Raw genomic sequence first — 19,334 nt, forward strand, 5'->3', positions numbered from 1 at the left:
ATGCTGGGAAAGGTTGGGGGCAGGAGGAGAAGGGGACAACAGAGAATGAGATGGCTGGATGGCATCACCGACTCTGTGGACATGAGTTTGAGTGAACTCTGGGAGTTGGTGATGGACAGGGAGGCCTGGCGTGCTGTGATTCATGGGGTCGCGGAGAGTCGGACACGACTGAGCGACTGAACTGAACTGAACTGAAGAGTGTTAATACAGGGTTATTTACACACTTGAACAACCTAGTCAAACTGGACAAACTGTTTGAACCTACTCTCGGCCACTCCAGCCCCCAGCATCACTTCCTTCTAAATCCTATTGCACTTATTGCCTGAATTCAGGAAACTAAGTGATGTTAAAGAGTTTGGCTAATTCTCTGGTTGTTTCTCGTGTGTATGTCTAACCCTGGTACTCTGCATCCTATCTTCCCTTCTATGTCTCCCTCTTCTTTTCCCAGTTGGCTCTTTCTTCCCTGGTTACGAATTTCAGCAGGTTTCCCCTACCCTAAAGAATGCAGTGCTTCCGAAACCTGTCCATGCTATCAATTTCATGCTTCTGTCCCTTCTCTCCTTCCAATGACTACTACCCCGCAGCTCCAAAACGTCTACAATGGTTGCCTCCCCTTGAAATCTGGCTCCTGGGACTCCCTGGTGGTCCAGTGGTTAGGACTTGGTGCTTTCACTGCCAGGGCCCAGGTTCAATCCCTGGTCCAGGAGCTAAGATCAGGCAGGCCCCTAGGTGCAGCCAAAAGAAAAAAAAATGGGCTACTAATACTTATCTAAGATTTTTTTCAAGGTCACTTGTATCCTCCTAACTGCTAAACTATATAAACCTTTCTCAGGCCCCTTCCTTCTCTTCAGCCTCTGTGTAATATTTGACATTATGGCCCACTCAGTCTATTATGAGCCAGCTCTAAACTGTCCAGACCATATTCTCTCTTCTGTACGAGCCAGAGAATGGGCAGCATTAACACCCTAGACCATGGGTTGCCAAACTATGGCCTGAGGGTAAAATCCACCTCTGTGTTTTTAAATAAATCTATTCTTGGTCACAGTCCAGTTTGTTTGTGTACCTACTATCTATGGCCACATTTGTGCTATAGAGACCATTTGGCCCACAAATCCTAAAATATTTAGTCTGGCCCTTTATAGAAAAAGCTTGCTGACCCCTGGCCCAGAAATAATCTTTGAAAACTCTGTTATGAATGAACAGTTTCTCATTTGCTGTGATTTTTTTTTTTTTTTAGCAAATGGACCTGCAGAGATTTAACTGATGTTGAAAACACAGGATCGTCACCAGATTTGGCTGTAACACATGAGCTGTTACCAAAGCGCACAGACTGAATCAAATAACAAACTGGATTTACTATGTGGTAGCCTGATGCCTCAAAAGTATCTGGGGGTAAACAAGCCTACTGGATCTTAGTTTCCTATCCCATGACAAAGAAACGAGGGGAGGGATGGTGGAGAGTTAGTTTCTATGCATTGGAGAGGCAAGGGCAATGCCACGGCGTTCAAGAAAAATGGGGGCATTTTATGTAAACAATGTGGCACAAGGTGAACATCCCCTGCATGTCCCCCCGAGGAGCCCACTGACGGGAGATGGAGCTGCAAGGTGCTATGACAGAATGGCAGCCGCTCCCACTAGCTGCTGTGATCATTCCATACTCCACGGCTCGTGAATTATCTCTAAGTAACAGCAGCTTGTGAACAACTGGGTGCTGTGCTGAGTGCTATATATGCTGTACTTTATTCAATTCTCACAACAAGTCAGTAAACTAAAGCTTTCAAGGGTTAAGAAACCTGCCTAAAGTCACAAAACTAGCAATTGGTGGGGCTGGATTCAAATCCAAGAAGCCACAAACTACAGCCTGTGCTGTTAACTACCATTCCATCCCAACCACCTCCTGATTTCCCACCTAACTGCTATTTTAGCTTATTATTCCTAGTCTTCCTAGGCCCATTTTTTTAATGCCATGAGGATATAAATCTCAGCATTTATGCCTGGTATTCTTGGTTTTCTGCTTCCGCCACAGGAGGGGAAGCCTGCTTAGGGACCTGTTTTGAAGCCGTATTGCATAGCAAGTATACTATTCCTAGACAGACCATATAGTTGGAGTGACTTAGGAGTTTAATGGAGAAGACAGGAAAAGGTAGTACCATCCCAGTCCTCAAACACCATGAAAGAATAAGAGTGTAGGCCCCTTAAGGGTATGAGCCATGCCCTAAATATTTTACCCTTAAATGAAGAGAGAAGATGTTTAAGAAGTAACTACAAAAATCTTTCAAGAAGTCCTCTTCTACATCTTCTTTCCTAAATCCCACATGAAAGAAAGCCAAAGTTTTAGTCACTCAGTCATGTCTGACTCTTTTGCAACCCCACGGACTATAGCTCCTCTGTCCATAGGATTCTCCAGCCAAGAATACTAGAGTGGGTAGCCATGCCCTCCTCCAAGGGATCTTCCTGACCCAGGGATCGAACCCAGGTCTCCTGCATTGGAGGCAGATTCTTTACCCATGTGGTATATGTTAAAAAAAAAAAAACTGGAAATTCCCTGGTGGTCTGGTGGTTAGGACTTGATGCTTTCACTGCCAGGGCATGGGTTCAATCCCTGGTCAGAGATCAAGATCCTGGCAGTCACAGAATTGCTCCCACCACCCCCCCCAAAAAAATGAAAACAAACAAACAAAAAAAAAACCATCTCCAACAGAAAGGTTATTCCTCAAGATAAGCTCCAAAAGTCAGGGCTCACAGCACCTTAAGATGGATACAATATTTTATAGTATACAAATGCCCTTAAATGCATTTCTTTATTTAATCTCATTTATTTAATGAAGGAGATGAGGTATCAGTACCTCTTTACAGTTGAGGTCATCAAGCTTCCAAAAGGTCCATAAGTGATTTCTTTCATGTAGGAAAACAGTAAAGCACATCATTCAATTCAGTTTATGACTTGGGGGATGGGCACACCACAATTTTAGGAAATCTGTTTAGAAAGTTAACATGGTTTACCATACCTGATAAAAGCCCAATAAGTAGCATCAACAACCAGCCAGAAAAAGCATCGCTCACACTGTGAATTAAGGCCCATGTTGATTCTTTGCTTTTGTTGGTAATCTAGCGAGAAAAGAGAAAACATTGATAGATTTTACACACACCCTTGCTTTTTCAAATCAAAATGTGCAATAAAGAAACACAAAGACAAACCTGTTCATTAGGAGACCAATTTAGAGTTACTTCTCAAATCTTTGACTGAACCAAAGTCACCAAGAACTTTGAGGTTTATTGAACCTTGTTTTACCAAACCCCACCTTCATCTCCAGTATTGCAATGCCTTGCAAGTACCTTATTCAAGGCTTCCCTATTTAGCAGCTAATTTCTTTTGTTTTTAATAAGGCCTTTGTCTTTTATTTGTTATTTCTGGCTGCACCAGGTCTCCGTTGTTGCACATGGGCTTTCTTTAGTTGTGGTGAGCAGGGGCTACTCTTTGTTGCAGTGTGCAAGCTTCTCACTGCAGTGGCTTCTCTTGTTGCAGAGTAGAGACTCTAGGCATGCAGGCTCCATAGTTTTGGCACATGCGCTGAGTTGCCCCATGACACGTAGGATCTCCTTGGAGCAGGGATCGAACCCACGTCCCCTGCATTGGCTGGCGGATTCTTAACCACTGGACCACCAGAGAAGCCTTCAAGAGATTTTTGTTGTTGTTGGCTGTGCTAGGTCTTCGCTGCTGCTCAGGTTTTTCTCTAGTTGCGGAGAGCAGGGACTACTCTCTAGTTGTGCTGAATGGGCTTCTCACTGTGGTGGCTTCTCTTGTTCTGGATTATGGGCTCCACGGTGCTTGGGCTTCAGTAGTTGCAGCACGTGGGCTCAGTAGTTGCAGTTCCCAGACTCTAGAGCACAGGCTCAGTAGTTGTGGCACACAGACTTACAGGCTTAGTTTAGTCGCTCCTTGTCTTGTGGGATCTTCCCAGACCAGAGATTGAACGCATGTCTCCTGCACTGGCAGGCAGATTCTTTACCACTGAGCCACCAGGGAAGCCCCTTAGCTGCTAATTTCTTATAACATCAACCTGTTTTGCTTACTGCAGTGGTCTCCTTCTGGCCTGGACATTAGATAGTCCAAAAATGGTCTCTTGACTCACAGAAAATAGTCTGATTGTTTTTCAAAGAATAAATAAATATAGGCTTATTTGAGTGGTGAAAATAAAATCTGAAGTTTACTACATGGGGCTGTAATTCAGGTCAGGCACATTCTAGGACTTGATACCACAAACCCCCAACTGTACAGTGATTGTAGTTCCTAAATGATATTAGGGATGATCTCTTTCATTTCCAAAAACCTGCTGGGAATATCTGCAGCTATCAAGAGGTACAGAATTTTTTTACCTTTTTAGGCCCTAGCCTTGTCAATTTAGCTCTTCAGTGCTCACATTTCAAAACCAAGCATTCTGACAACTTTGGCATTAGTACTTCCCCTTTCTTGGCCTCTATGTATCTTTGAAACTGAAAGTTAGTTGCCCCATATTGATCTGCAGCTACATCACGGGTAATAAATTATTGTGTGCATGTGCTATGCTGTGCTGAGTTGCTCAGTCATGTTAGACTCTTTGCAACCCCATGGACTGTAACCCGCCAGGCTCCTCTGTGGGGTTCTCCAAGCAAGAGCACTGGAGGGGGTTGCCATTTCCTCCTCCAGGGGATCTTCCCAACCCAGGGATCGAACTTGTGCCTCCTGCATCTCCTGCATTAGCAGGCAGATGTTAAAAGCACTTTAAAATTTCATTTAGACTTATGACTTTAAGTTTCCAATTGAAATACTGAAAGTAGATACGGTGACACTTTTCCCTCTGACAGTGTTTCCATTCAGATGATGAACAGTTAATGCTTAAAAAAGGTCTCCTTTGAACATTTGATAAACACATTTCAATTGATTCTGAATTATTATTGTTTGATATAATGTGTCTCAGATGCAACCATATTGATATAATGGGAAATGTGCTCTTGTCATATCACAGGTGGCTTTCACAATCTGAGTAGCAAATGATAACAAACTAAACTCTGAATTATATAGAGAAAAAAAATTCTAAGGCTTTAAAACTAAATTTTAAAGTCTGCCTGATGAATTAATATAATGGAAAGAATATATGGATATGTTCCCAAATAGCAGGAATCTTACAAAAATCAAAATGTTTTATAGAGATTATCTTTTTGAGTTAGGAGAAGAAAACTCGGTGTGATTATCACAAATCTAAGGATTATAAAGAAATTTCTCAAAACCTGTACCTGGGACAATCCTGGGCTCAGTTGGTCATGAGAAAAGCAGTTAGAAGCCGGGAAAGGAATGAAAAGTAACCTGAACTTAATGGCTCAGGAGATTCACTCAGGTCTGAGAGGAGGAAACCAGGAACTCAGGAGAAAATGGAGTCAACTTAAAAAGCAAATTTTAAATTTGGACTCAAAGCAGAAATAGTAAGAAAGAAAAAAAATAATCATACCTACTGTTGGTTGAAGACATGTTCCCCATTGAATCAGGATTATGGGGGCTAAGGCCCCCTACCTTTTGAATAAGCTCTCCACGTACTCCTGACTCAGACTAGAAATTGTGATTCCCTGATTTAAATGATACTCAGCAGTAAGTTAAAGGCAAATGACCTTGGTGGGCTGCTCTGAGAAGTTTTCACAGTACTTTGAAAGGACAAAAGTAGGGAGGTTCTCTTGTCACATTCAAAACAAAACTGAGCCATAGCTCTAAGTACTTCTATTAACTATCATACTAAATTAATGTCATTGATTTGAATTTGATTGGTCTTGCAGTTTTTAGTTGAATGCATAAATGTGCTTTGGTTTTATACTTGTAAAAGAGCTATAATCACAGGTTTATCCTGTAAGCTTCAGTAAACACCCTTTTCCTTTAAAAAGAGTCCACTTACTTTTCTTAGTTGTAAAAATTCGCTTCAAGGGAAAACCATAAAGAAAGATGAGATGGGGAAGAAAGATTTTTGAGATTTATTTTGGTCCCTCCCACCAACTGTTTTCACCTTTCTACATAGGTATTTACAGCCAAAGATCCTTTTCAACCACTCACTATAGGAAGATAAATCATCATTAAATATAAATTATTTTCAAGATGCCTTAAAAATAAAAATAAAACTCTACATGGCCAACAGAAAATAAATTCAGCCACATCCAGGGTAGAGGGTTATATATGTAAAGAATATATATTTTCAAATTCTCCTGATGTTTCCTAACACTCAGCTCACAAAGCATCTTTTGTCTTACCTCTCGGTGCCTATCCCGGTCTCGAGACTTCTCTCTCACCCAATCAATTGTATTGAAATCATCATAGGTTCCCACACCAGGGATTGGCTCCTCCAAGAAGTCCATCATCCTATTTGAAGAACCTATTCCTCCACCATTGTATGACCTATTCTCTGGATTGAACAGAAAGAAGACATTAGTAATACAGACACTCTGGACATTTTTCATACCTCCTTTTTGAGTACCAGGAGGTGAGCCCTTAAACTATCAGATGACTACAGTTAGGGTATGTTGATAAAGCAGAATGATCACCTGGCAGGAACATCCTTCACATTCAGAGGTTTCTGTGGTTTAGGCACAAAACGATGAGTGTCTCAAGGCAGTGTGAATGGAAAGGGACAGATGAGAACGACAGTACAAAGGGGGAACTGACAGGAGTTGAAATGCAGGGTAAAAGGATGTATGAAACAAAAGACAAGAGCTTGGAGCAGTTTAGATATTTCAGTTTATGTTTTGGGAGGAAGACAAAAGGGTCAAAGGTTTTTGCAGACAAATTACATCAGAAACCATTTTATTAATACATTTACAAGGCAGTAATTCAATCCTCAGAGGTGGCTTTTGCCTGAGTAGGGACTCCAAAGAAAGCATGTGGGTCTCTTCCAGAGTTAAGCTGGCTGGAATGTACATATTTCACTTCCATGGATATAAGACTTTGATCCTTGATGTCATGGGCCTGTGGAAACTTTTACTGAGTATGCCAGGACAGTCTAAGATTTCCAAGTAGAGATTTAAAGAAAAGTGCATGGCTCAGAAATGACAGGTCCCTCCCTAAACTGAAAGAAACATATCCATTTGGCCAACAATCACATTTACCTGCTTCATTTTTAGCACTTCTACTATAACTTAAGCAAATGCTTTATCTTCCTTTCTAGACTAGAAGCTTTTTGAGGGTAGCCCTATCTCTGATTCACCATTGCCTTCTCCAGTGTCTAGCACACAGCCACAACCCAGTAAATAGCAGGTGAGCCCAAGTTTGTTTGATGAACCGTTGGAATGAGGGAGGAGTATTTAAACTCAGAAGTGGCGCTTACACAAGGTTACTTAGTATTACTTAACAAACTTATTCACAGTATTTCCACAATCCTCTGGTAGAACAAAATTTCACTATTAAACACAAAATGTAAAACTGTATTCAGGAATGCACGCAAATGCACACTGAGGAAAAATGCAGAGTAATACCATCAATGAACTCAACTAGCCACAGCTCACATTTGCAACACCAATCTTGGCAGGGATTAAGCTATATCCAGACTGATAAGTTCCTCTGCAGAGAAGGCTAAAGTGGGCCCAAGCTGACCTCGTCTCCCCCCAGCTACATCCTCACCATCACTGTCAACTCCTAACAGAAAATTTGAGCACTCTCAAAGGCCAAGTTTGAATTAACACCCAAGTTATACCTGGTTTACAAATTCTAAGTCTTCCAAATACCTAGTTCAGCATACCTTTCACAAACAAGGCACAGCTGAAAGAAAAAGCTCTGCAGAATCTGTATCACAGTAAGAGTGGGGGTGAGGTGGGGTGGAGTGGAGGAGGTGAACAAGTTAATCTTAAAACCCCTAACCAAAGTCCTTTCCGTATCTTCAAGCGTACCTGACCGTGAAATGGTTGGCTGCTGAATCACCAGCTCAGCATTTCCTATCATGTCAGTGGCATACTGATAAAGATGAATGCTGGTGTGTTGTCTGAGAGATTGGAGGGAAACAGCCAGCTGGGAAAGGAGAGCAGAAAAAGGCTAAAGTATGTGGGGCAGGAGGGAACCAAGCTCTTTCAATTTTCAAGACAAATACTGACATGAACACAGGACACCAACCAACCAGAAACTGACTTTTTCAAGCAGGTTAATGCTTCAATTGAATTTGCTCTGGTTTAAGTGTGCTCCTTTCAGGAGAAATTTTCAAAGGATTTTGTGAAACTGATTTTTAAAAAGCTTCTACTAGATATCTAATGTTACACTAGGTATCAAATGAGGCCCCCAGTTCAAAGGATATTAAGACAAAATGAAGATCTGCAACAGCTTCCTAACAGGAAAGAAAAAATCCTATTACATCACTGGGTAACATGAGTACTGAATCATCCTTCTTTGTAGATAGTCTATTATAAACGCAAACTGTCAGGCAGCTCGGAAAGAGCAGGCAGTGATTAGAATCCGACAACAGACTGCTTGTGATTCTCCAGACCCCCTTCTCCCTGGGGTCATGCTTTGGTCCTTGGCCAGGCTCAAGCCTGCTTACCTTCAATCACAGCTTTCTTTTTTTCTGCCTCAAAGAAGAAATAACCTTGGCAGCCCGCATTTCCTCATTTAGGTTGAGGAGCTTTTACAGAAGGAGCCCCGGTCTGAACTGCTTTAGAAGGGCACTTGCTGTATTCTCTGCCTTTCACAGGAACAAACACCACCTAAAGAACCACCAATGTTCCCTGGCGGTCAGAATGTGATGTCACTGTTGGAATCACGTGACCAGACCCTTGGACCAGCCTTGGAGAAAGAAGATTTTTTAACCAAGCACAGAAGCCTTAAAGATGTAGCCTCATCTAAACAAATGCCATCAAACCAGAGGCAGTCAGGTCAGTTCAGAAAACTGGGATTCAGACAAATTTAAGGCTTTCAGAACTCATTTAGCAGAAAATCTAAGAAGGCAAAGTATAAATATCAGAAAGCATTTAAAGTTACAGGGATCTTAAATATTTTAAAAGGGAGGGAGAGAGAGACAGGCAAATGTGGAAAGGCTTTTTTTTTTTAATGCACTGGATACCAATAACAGATAAAAATCTCACCAGAGTAACGAGCTAAATTAGTGAAATGAATGAAAGATGCCAGACACAAGAGAGCACATAATGTGATTCTACTCATGTAAGTTCAAAGGCAGACAAACCTAAGTTATATGGTTTTAGGATACCCATGTAAGTGACTACATTATAAGGGGAAACAAGAAAATGCCAAAAGTAAAGAAGTAGCTAACTAGGGAGAGAGGGGAGTCACCTTCTGGATGGAGCACATGGTGAGGGTTGGGCTTTGGGAAGGCTGGCAATTTTTCTTAATCTGGGCAGTGGTTACCTGAGTATTCACATTATGATTATTCTTTAAACTGTATACACATAGCTTATGTCTTTCTATAGAGAAAATTATGAAAAACTGAACCACATATGAACTTAGCATTACAAAGTCAGGTCTTTAATACCTCCTAGTAACTTTGAAAACTCAGAAAGCAGTAAAGAAAATGAGTTGTTGCTTAGCAGTAGTGCTCTACCTAGAAAGCAGTATCAAGTCTAATCTCATTAATCCAACCTGGGTAAAAGTAGATATTTCAGCCATGAAAATTAATTCACTAGTACATCTGCACTATTTTAAAGACCTTCCCTTCTCTGGTCCTATTCTGAAGGCTACTGTTCAGCAAGTCTAAATGCATTGTGCAATAAGCAAAAGGCTAATTCAGTAAAGAAGTAAACTGCCATCTCTACATAGGTAACACTGATATATATAGGAAAGTTGTTAAGAGAGTAAATCTTAAGCATTCTCATCATAAGGAGAAAACTTTTTCTTTTCTCCTTTCTTTTCCTTTTATTGTTGTCTATATGAGATGGGCTTCCCTGGTGGCTCAGATGGTAAAGAATCTGCCTGCAATGCGGGTAGACCCAGGTTTGATCCCTGGGTTGGGAAGATCCCCTGGAGAAGGGAATGGTTACCCACTCCAGTATTCTTGCCTGGAGAATTTCATGGACAGAGGAGCCTGGTGGGCTACAGTCCATGGGGTCACAAAGAGTCAGACACGACTTAGCGACTAAACAACAATATGAGAAGATGGATGTTAGTTGAACTCATTGTAGTAATCATTTCACAATGTATATAAATCAAAGCATCCTGCTCTATACCTTAAACTTATACAGTGATGTATGTCAATTATTTCTCAACAGAACTGGAGAAAAAGAAAATTGCCATCTCCTAACCACCTAAGTGAATGCACAGAACAGCCACTGTTAAACATTAATCTAGTCAGTGTGCTCCAATAATCAGACCTAAATACAGTGTTTCAAAATGTTGTGATTACTCTCATCAATTCTTAAGGCCTGATGAATCCTAAAATATCAATGTATCAAAACCTTAGAAAATGTGAGGCACTTCATGGAACCTACATGCTTTTGGTCCTGTCCATCACTATGACAGTATCTCAGTTCTTGATGAACTAACCTAGCACTAACAAGAAGTAAAGTGAAGCGGCAACTGATAGTATTGTGGCAAAGAACTAACAAGTATAAAAAGCAAAAGTTATGACTCAAGTGTGACTGTATTGTACAATTATACTTTTAGAAAAGTATGTATTTCTTACTTAAAGAGGATGACAGGGCCAACCTCACAAGCCTCCTTCAAGGTTTTCGTTACTAAATGGGATTCTATATGTGGTATCTGAAGACCACTACAGCATATATTCACTTATAATAAGACTTGCATTACCTTATTAGATTATTTTACACTTTAACATACTAGTTTTTGGTACTTAAAAAAATGTATAGATTTTCAATGTACGGTAACTGGATTGCATATCTACTACCATGTCAATTACTTCTGGCGAAAGTTCATGTATTTTTCAAATGCTCCATCAGTGCTTCTGCAGAGGAACTATTTTATTCCATGTAAATTTACCTCTTTTGAAAACTAGAGGACTGATAGCTATGACACAGTCCTCCTACTAAAATGAGGTTTAATTACAATTCAGATTAAGAAATGAGGCACTGGATTTTCAGCAATGTGGTTGGATCTACATATTATCATACTAAGTGAAGTAATGCAGAGAAAGACAAATGTTGTATGATACCACTTATATGCAGAATCTAAAAAATGATACAAACGAACTTATTTACAAAATAGAAACAGACTCACAGACATAAAACAAACTTAGTTACTAAAGAGGAAGGAAAGGGAGATAAATTAGGAGTTTGGGATTAGGAGATGCACAAAACTATATATAAAATAAATAAACAACAAGGACCTACTGGATAGCATTGGAAACTATACTCAATATTTTGTAATAACCTATAAGGGAAAAGAATATGAAAAGGAATACAAACACATTAAAATTACAATGAGAATTATTGTATTCAATTTTTGGCTGTAATTTATGCAATTGCTTTTTGTGATTTTTAGAAAAGGAGGCACCTGTGTTACTTTATTACTATAAAATTTTCCTAACCAACATTTGGTGAATTTTACTAGTCAGTCTACCTCACATTTTGTTTATGATTCTAAACTGTTTTAAGTTATGTTTACAGTATGTTTTTATCCTTTAATTTGGTGGCTGCATTAAAATTCTCTCTCATCCTCCCCAGAAAGTATAAATGAGTCACTCTGCTGTATACCAGAAATTAATACAATATTATAAATCAACTATACTTCAATTGAAAAAAATGAGGCACTGGTATTCAGAATTTGACCTTATATTTCTTTTACTCTTTTCTACCCCACTATTCCCTTCTCTGCCAAATGTGTAATCTCTAGCACATGTTCCTTTATACAGGCTGTCAGGTGTAGGTCAATTACTATGGAAATAAGAGAAATGCTTACCAATTTTTAATGTATCCTATGATAAAACCACAACGATAAAGTTAATATTTGGGGACAGAGTTATTTTTGTGGAGCATAGATCTGATCAGATCATTTTCTGTTTCTAATATGTTAGTTGCTCCTACGACAAAGTTTTTAAAACTTTCAACATAGGAAGACCTACTTAATGCGGATTTGACACAAGAATGGACTAGGAATTAGAAGATATTCATCATAATTTTTAGAATAGGAAAAAATACTTTAAGTGTATAATAAGGATGATGACAATAATACTACTACTTTTTAAGGTTTTATCAATGAGAGGGATGAAACTTACTCTTTCACAGAGGTATCTATATATGACTTGATGACAAATAGCTTAAGCTGTGGGTCTTATTCCACATCCAATTGGTCTATTTTCTTAGCATTTTTTTTTTTTTACTTAGTAGAAAGAAATATTAAATTCATAAAACTAAGTTATCAAGAATGAGTATAGAAATGATTCCATTCTGGATCAACTGCTGCTGCTGCTGCTGTTGCTGCTACTGCTAAGTCACTTCAGTCGTGTCCGACTCTGTGTGACCCCATAGACGGAAGCCCACCAGGATCCCCCGTCCCTAGGATTCTCCAGGCAAGAACACTGGAGTGGGTTGCCATTTCCTTCTCCAATGTATGAAAGTGAAAAGTGAAAGTGAAGTCGCTCAGTCGTGTCTGACTCCCAGCGACCCCACGGACTGCAGCCTACCAGGCTCCTCCATCCATGGGATTTTCCAGGCAAGAGTACTGGAGTGGCTTGCCATTGCCTTCTCCGAATAACCTATAAGGGAAAGTATTAATAATCTGAAAAGTATATATATATATATAAACGGAATCACTTTGCTGTACAATCTGAAATACTGTAAATCAACTATACTTCAATTTAAAAACAGGGTGATTTTTTAAAAAGTTAAGCTTCTGGTGTGTAAATACTCTGCCAAGAAAAAAAGCAAAATTAACAGCTCTAAATATCAAGACTGGGGTTCTTAGGCAAGTCTATATTGTTGTGTCTACACACACACAAAGGTAAAACTTAGATAAGTTTTGAAGGCATAGTGTGCCATTCAACATAAGTTATAAAAGAAATGGTTTAATGCTCTATCAGGAGAATGATTCAAGTTAAAGTACATCTGGATCTCAAAGGACAAAAGAAAGGTCCCCTAAAGCTTATCTGCATTGCTTGAGTCTGGGACAAAAATATACAGAAAACTAGTCAGAAAAAATAAGTCAACCTTGAAACAGCTTTCCTGGTAAGGTCTAAAAACTTAGTTAATGGATGTTTAAAAGCACACGGCTAAATGAGGAGGTGAATAAATGAATATATTTTGCTCATTTCCCTTTATGGAAACCACTTTCTAATATTTTCTAAAAATCGCATGATGCTTAAAACTAGAAAACCCCTTAAGATACAAGAAAATAAATTCCAATTTGAGAATTAATGTTTATTTCAATCTCTAACCAATATGCCATTAGAAATTTCCTGGGGGAGCTGAACAGTAACTGATTAAGTGAATTAGTTAAACACTAACAGAAACACAAGGAGAAAGAGGATAGAAAGAAACCTTGTGCACCCTGACATACTGCTTTAGTGATAACCACACTGCATGTGGGCTCACCTATTAGCAGCAGCCTAAAGAAAGAAATAAGCACACAGAAAATGGAGCAGGACTATTGGTATGCATCAGAGGACTTGGAAAATAGTTCCATTTTTAGAATATATTTCAGTTTTTACAGGGATATTTTGTATTTTTGCAAAGCTAAAAGCACATATACAAAAACAATTAACATTCTACCTAGCACACATCAGCAGATATTCATCCTGTGATTTTTAAAATTGTACCTTCATTCAATAGCAAGTACTAAGAGTTTATTATGAGCCACTTCTCACTTTCATATCTGCACCCCTTTCCCTTCTTGTACTGGTTCATCTATTCCAGATCTCCAACAAGCCATGAACTCTTTCACATTCCATTCACCTCTATGTTTGAGAATACATTACAGTTGAAGCCTCAGTAGTTAGTCAATATTTTTAGGACCTTTCTATCAATTTGTGCCTCAATTTTGCTTTCCCACTAACCTATACCTACTAGTTGAAAAGCAAATATTAGTGAAGCAGCCCTCTCATCAAAGCCCTGGAGAGTGTCACAGGACTATGTTATGCTTTAATATATTATCTTAGTTTGGCTCCTAGGGCACTTATTCAGGGTGACTATTTCCATTGATTGGGCTTCCCAGGTGGTACTAGTGGTAAAGTAACTTAGCAGGCACGCATTCCATTGATACATATCTGTGAAGCCACACTGGTTGTTACATAGTGAAATACCTCACTTTGTGAGTGGCTGTAGCGAGATAACTGCTCTTTCCTAAGGAGTCTTCCCCTACAACCACCCCCCAGAGGCTCCTGAACTTTCCCATGATGCAGCAGCTGGAACACCAAGAGGCTCCAGGACATTCAACCTGTCAGCTCAGTGCCTGTGTTGTTCTGATGCACCCATTTCAGTTAAGGACTGACTGCTGAGAGCTGGGCTTCCCAGGCGGCGCTAGTGGTAAAGAACCTGCATGCCTAATGTAGGAGACGTAAGAGACACAAGTTCAATCAGGTGTTGAGAGAGGTGGGCAAAAGAACTGCAACAACAATAACAAATATATATGTGCTATTAAAATAAAGTTTGAGGGCTACAAGAAGTATACAGGAAGATGTGGCATGGCAGAAAGGGATAGGAAAAAGGCTTCTGAGATAAGCATTTATCTAGATTCTAAAACCACCTTCAGACGCCATGGCTCCCATTGGATACAGCTCTGTCCCCACAGGTTGTAGACATTTGCTTGACAGTATATCTTTTAAGCTTTCTATTCCCAGCCATCTGTTCTAATCTAGAAGTTCCCCCACCCAACTCACTTTCACTACCAGTGGAGCTAGGGTGCTAACTGCCAGAGTTACCAGTGTTTGGAAAAACAACTTGAGGAGCGTGGTTTGGTACCTATAGACTCCCACTGTACAAAATCAATGCAGAAATGGAAGTAGAGGGTCTAGGTTTAACAGCATTGCTGAGAGGGTTGTCCATATAAAGAAAATAGCACTCTGCTCCCTTACTTGCTCTTCATTCCTTCCTTCTCAACTTTATACTTTACAAGGGACTGATAAGAGGACTGGGAAATGTAATGGATAGGGAGATCTTGCTCTAAGAAGTACATTCCATACCAGAGTATTGAGAAACTCTTTGGCTAGCACAAGCCTATGTAATTACTTATTATTTTAGAAGCAGCAACTCACCAGTTCTTCTGTATTGAGCCTACATTGGTTTCTCTCTATTAATCTCCAAAAGGAAGCTGGGAACAAGAAATTAGCAAACATTCTTTGGCAGGGCGAAAAACTTCAAGAGAGGAAATAGCAAGTAGGAGATTCTTCCCAAATTCATGGGAATAGTGTGATGTTATGGACAAAAAAATTAATTAGGACTTCCAGTGGTTAAGACTCCACGTTGCCAATGTAGGGGGCACAGGTTCGATCCCTAGTCAGGGAACTAAGATCCCACAAGGTATATGGAATGCCCAAAACAAACAAAAATGAGTTAAGCACACACACATATAATCTAGGAATTGCTTTTAAAGAAACACTTGGACCTGCGTACACCAACATACGCATGTTATTCACTGCAGCACTGGAAACAATGAAAGAGTCCAGTAATGGGGGAATAGCACAAGCAAAGAAGCAGACTGATGTGTACTGAAATAGAAAAATCTCCCAAACTTACTATGTGAAAAAACTTATTTACAAAATAATAAGTAGATTTTTAAAAATTGATTGTGTATCTTGTGTTAACTGGATAGAAAAAGAATTGAAAGGGTCATAACTGAATTATTTTGAAGGGTTATCTCTGGAGTGGGAAGTCAGCAGTGAGGGGGAGGACTTTCACATGTTATATACATGTGCATTGTTTGAATCTCTAACAGTGAGGTGTGTTTATGTGTTATGTGTGTTTCTAAAAAGAAAAATAACAATAATGCAGCTAGAAGATTAGAAACAGGACATCACAAAGGAAAGACTTCTATTGTGAAAGGCAGACCATTGGGATATTTGGAAACAAAACAGGAGACAGGTTTCAGACAATACCAGGAGAAATGTACCAGAAGGAAGATAGCTTACTAAATTTTTAAGTGAAAGTCAATGGGAAAAATAGTCTTTGTGATCAGGCCCGTTGTCCAGCAGTAAGAAGATAGATTCCAAGCCTAGCTCCATAACTCAGTAATTTTGTCACCCTGAGCAACTGCCTTCATCTCTGGCTTTAAGGTTCCCCATCTGTAAAATGAGGGTGTATTAACATGTATGATTTTTACAGTCCTTTCCCACCCTCATACTCATTATTTTAGCAATGACTATTTGTGGATCATTCATACATTGTGCTAAATGACTTTTGAGAAGACCTTAGCTTTGAAGAATTTCAAAGGTATTTTGATTGCATAGTTAGAGAATACTCTTCTGGCAAGATCATAAAATGGCACTAATCTTGGAAAAGTAAGATTCATCTCAGCAGTGAAGTAGGGCACACCTGGGACCAAACGCATCTGGTCTCCGGCTAACCAGAGCTATACCAACATGGTTACCAGATCTCTGGAGAACCCACTAGCCACAGACCCCAGAAACACTCACCACAACACTCCCCAAACATCACAGCAGCCCTTTCCTCTACCCTAGAATGTAATAAACTGGAACAAAGTGCTATTCAAAATAATCCACTCAGGATTTATTAGAGGCCAAATGTTTGTCCTCTAATTTTCTTCTTTCAGGAGGGGACTAAAGCAGTGTAACTAATTAGAAAATAAATGGGGAGCTTCCAGATTCAACCCTTGTAAGTAAAAAGCTCAGCTGTTTTTCTGTTCACTTGAAACTAATACAACACTGTAAATTAACTATACTTCAGTTAAAATAAATAAAAAAGAAGTTGTCACTCCCATTTGAACAAGAAAAGGCTAGAAAAAAACTGAAAAATTAGTAACTTTTCTAGGATTCACCAGGGAATTATAAGGTTGCAAGGGAAATTCCAACCCCCAAATCTGAAGAGACAGGCTTATCTGAAAAGACACTGAGAAAGATCTGCTTACCTGGCCACTTAAATGGCAATTCTGACTAATTTCTGAAGGCTGAGTGTGGACTTATGTGAGAATAAGAAACTTCTGAGCCTATACTTTGGTGTTCTCAAAGATCTCCTCCAGACTGATGAGAAGCTAAGAGTTATTGTGAAATAGGCCAAACAGGTCATTGTAACAAAGGCCTATGCTCCAGGGGAAAATACTTTGCCTGAGACTTATCCCAGGTAGGGGAAGGGCATTCTTCCCTCCCAAACCCCCACCCCAGCCTCCTAATCTCACCTAAGGGAAAAAAAAACAAAGTCAATAGGGGTCTGGGCTTCCTGGAAAGGGGTTGGAAATACTGACAGGAGTAGGGGGCAGGGAAAACACAATGCTATACCACTGGATTATATTTTGTGAAGGTCAAATACAAAACACAGGTCCAACAGACACTGCAATTTAATCAGAAAATTATAAAATTACCTATTCCCCCATACCATACCACCATACCAATAGGGCTCCCGTATACTGGCTCAGAAGGTAAAGAATGCAGCAGCAATGCAGGAGACCTATGTTCCATCCCTGGGTTCGGAAGATCCCCTGGAGAAGGGAATGGCAACCCACTCCAGTATTCTTGCCTGGGAAATCCCATGGACAGAGGAGCCTGGCAGGCTACACTCCATGGGATCACAAAGAGTCAGACATGACTGAGTTACTAATGCTTTCACTTTCATACTTAACAACAGTGAACTACAGTTGCAAGATACAGAATGGGAGTGGTGCTTAAGGAAACTCAGTCAAGAGAGGAGACAAAAACAAGGACACTGGAGAGATTTAGCCCCCTAGCACCAATAATTACACCAAACATTAAACACAGCCCAGCTCCTAGCCAGTTTAACATAAATCTTAACACAAGAGAATTAAACTAGAAACCCACAGAAAAATAGCTGGAAAATGCCAAAATAACTGGAAATTAAGCAACACACTTCCAAATAACCCATGGGTTAAAGAGCTCTCAAGGTGAATTTTCAAACATTTTGAAGTGAAAATGAAAATACAACATAACAAAATGTGTGGGATACAACAAGAGCAGTCCTAGAAATGTACAGTATTAAATGTATATATTAGAAAAGAAGATCTAAAAGCAAAAGATCTGACCCTCATCAAAGAAGACATACAGATGGCAAATAGCAAATGAAAAGATGCTCATCATCATTTGTCATTAGGGTAATGCAAATTAACAATGAGATCCCACTGCAAACCTATTAGAATGGCTAAAATCTAAAACACTGACAGTACCAACTGCTTGCAAGGATGTGGAGTTACAGGAACTATCAATCACTGTTGACGGGGAGACAAAATGGCGCAGCCACTTTAGAAGACAGTTTGGCAATTTCTCATAAAACTAAAAAGTCTTATCACATAATCCAGAAATCATACACCCATACATTTACCCAACTGACTTGAAAACTTATGCCTATGGGAAAGCTCGCACACAGATATTTGTAGCAGCTTTAGTCATAATTGTCAAAAGTTGGAAGAAACCAAGATGTTATGCAGTAGGTAGGTGAATGAATAAGACTAACTGTGTATATCTGGACAATGGAATATTATTCAGCAATGAAAAGGAATGAGCTATCAACCTACACAAAGACATAGAAGAGCCTTAAATGCATATTGCTAAATGAAAGAAGCCAATCTGAAAAGTCTACACACTGTATGATTCCGTTTATAAAGAAACTCTCAAAGTGTTAGTCACTCAGTTGTATCCAACTCTTTGAGACCCTATGGACTATACAGCCCACCAGGCTCCTCTGTCCATGGGACTTTCCAGGCAAGAATATTGGAATGGGTAGCTATTCCCTTCTCCAGGGGATCTTCCTGACCCAGGGATCAAACCCACGTTCTCCTGCACTGCAGGCAGATTCTTTACTGGTTGAGCCACCCAGGAAGCCCAAAGATATCCTGGAAAAGACAAATTTATGAAGATGAAAATGGATTGATGGTTACCAGGGGCTCAGAAGGAAGGACACTGAATAGGTAAGACATGGGATTTCTCAGGGCAGTGAAACTATTCTGCATGATATTGTAATAGTAGATACATGTCACCATGTACTTGTTAAAATCTATAGAGTTTTACAACACAAAGAGTGAACCTTAATGTATGCAATTTTTAAAAAATCCCAGGATGGAATGCATTAAGTGACAAAAGAATCTAATTATATTACAAATGTGTGAAACAGCCTCACTAAAAGGGGTAAAAGGAAAAGATGCTGACCCAAGTAACTAGAAATGGAGTTTTTAAAACTAAAGGCAAAAGGAATTTTGTATAAGTGCTTTATTCTAGTTGATAAAGTAGTTTCCCATGAAAGATATGGGTTAACAA

The 19,334-nt window shown here is 39.6% G+C and overlaps 1 protein-coding gene across 2 annotated transcripts in view; it reads right to left on the reverse strand.

Moving 5' to 3' along the window:
- Positions 1-19,334, reverse strand: part of CLCN5 (Cl-/H+ antiporter 5) — a 208,693-nt gene that overhangs the window by 24,319 nt on the left and 165,040 nt on the right. For both annotated transcript variants that reach the window (XR_016036974.1, XM_055393735.2), the window contains exons 4-5: positions 6,271-6,422; positions 3,009-3,108 (exon numbers count right to left, since the gene is read on the reverse strand). Coding sequence is in view for 1 of the 2 variants with exons in the window: in XM_055393735.2 (XP_055249710.1) it covers positions 3,009-3,108; positions 6,271-6,422 (252 nt within the window). In the remaining variant the exon portion in view is untranslated. The remainder of the gene's footprint in view (positions 1-3,008; positions 3,109-6,270; positions 6,423-19,334) is intronic.

Source organism: Moschus berezovskii, chromosome X, assembly GCF_049115385.1.
Source record: "Moschus berezovskii isolate FMDL1 chromosome X, NW_MosBer_1.0, whole genome shotgun sequence".
Taxonomy (NCBI): Eukaryota; Metazoa; Chordata; class Mammalia; order Artiodactyla; family Moschidae; genus Moschus; species Moschus berezovskii.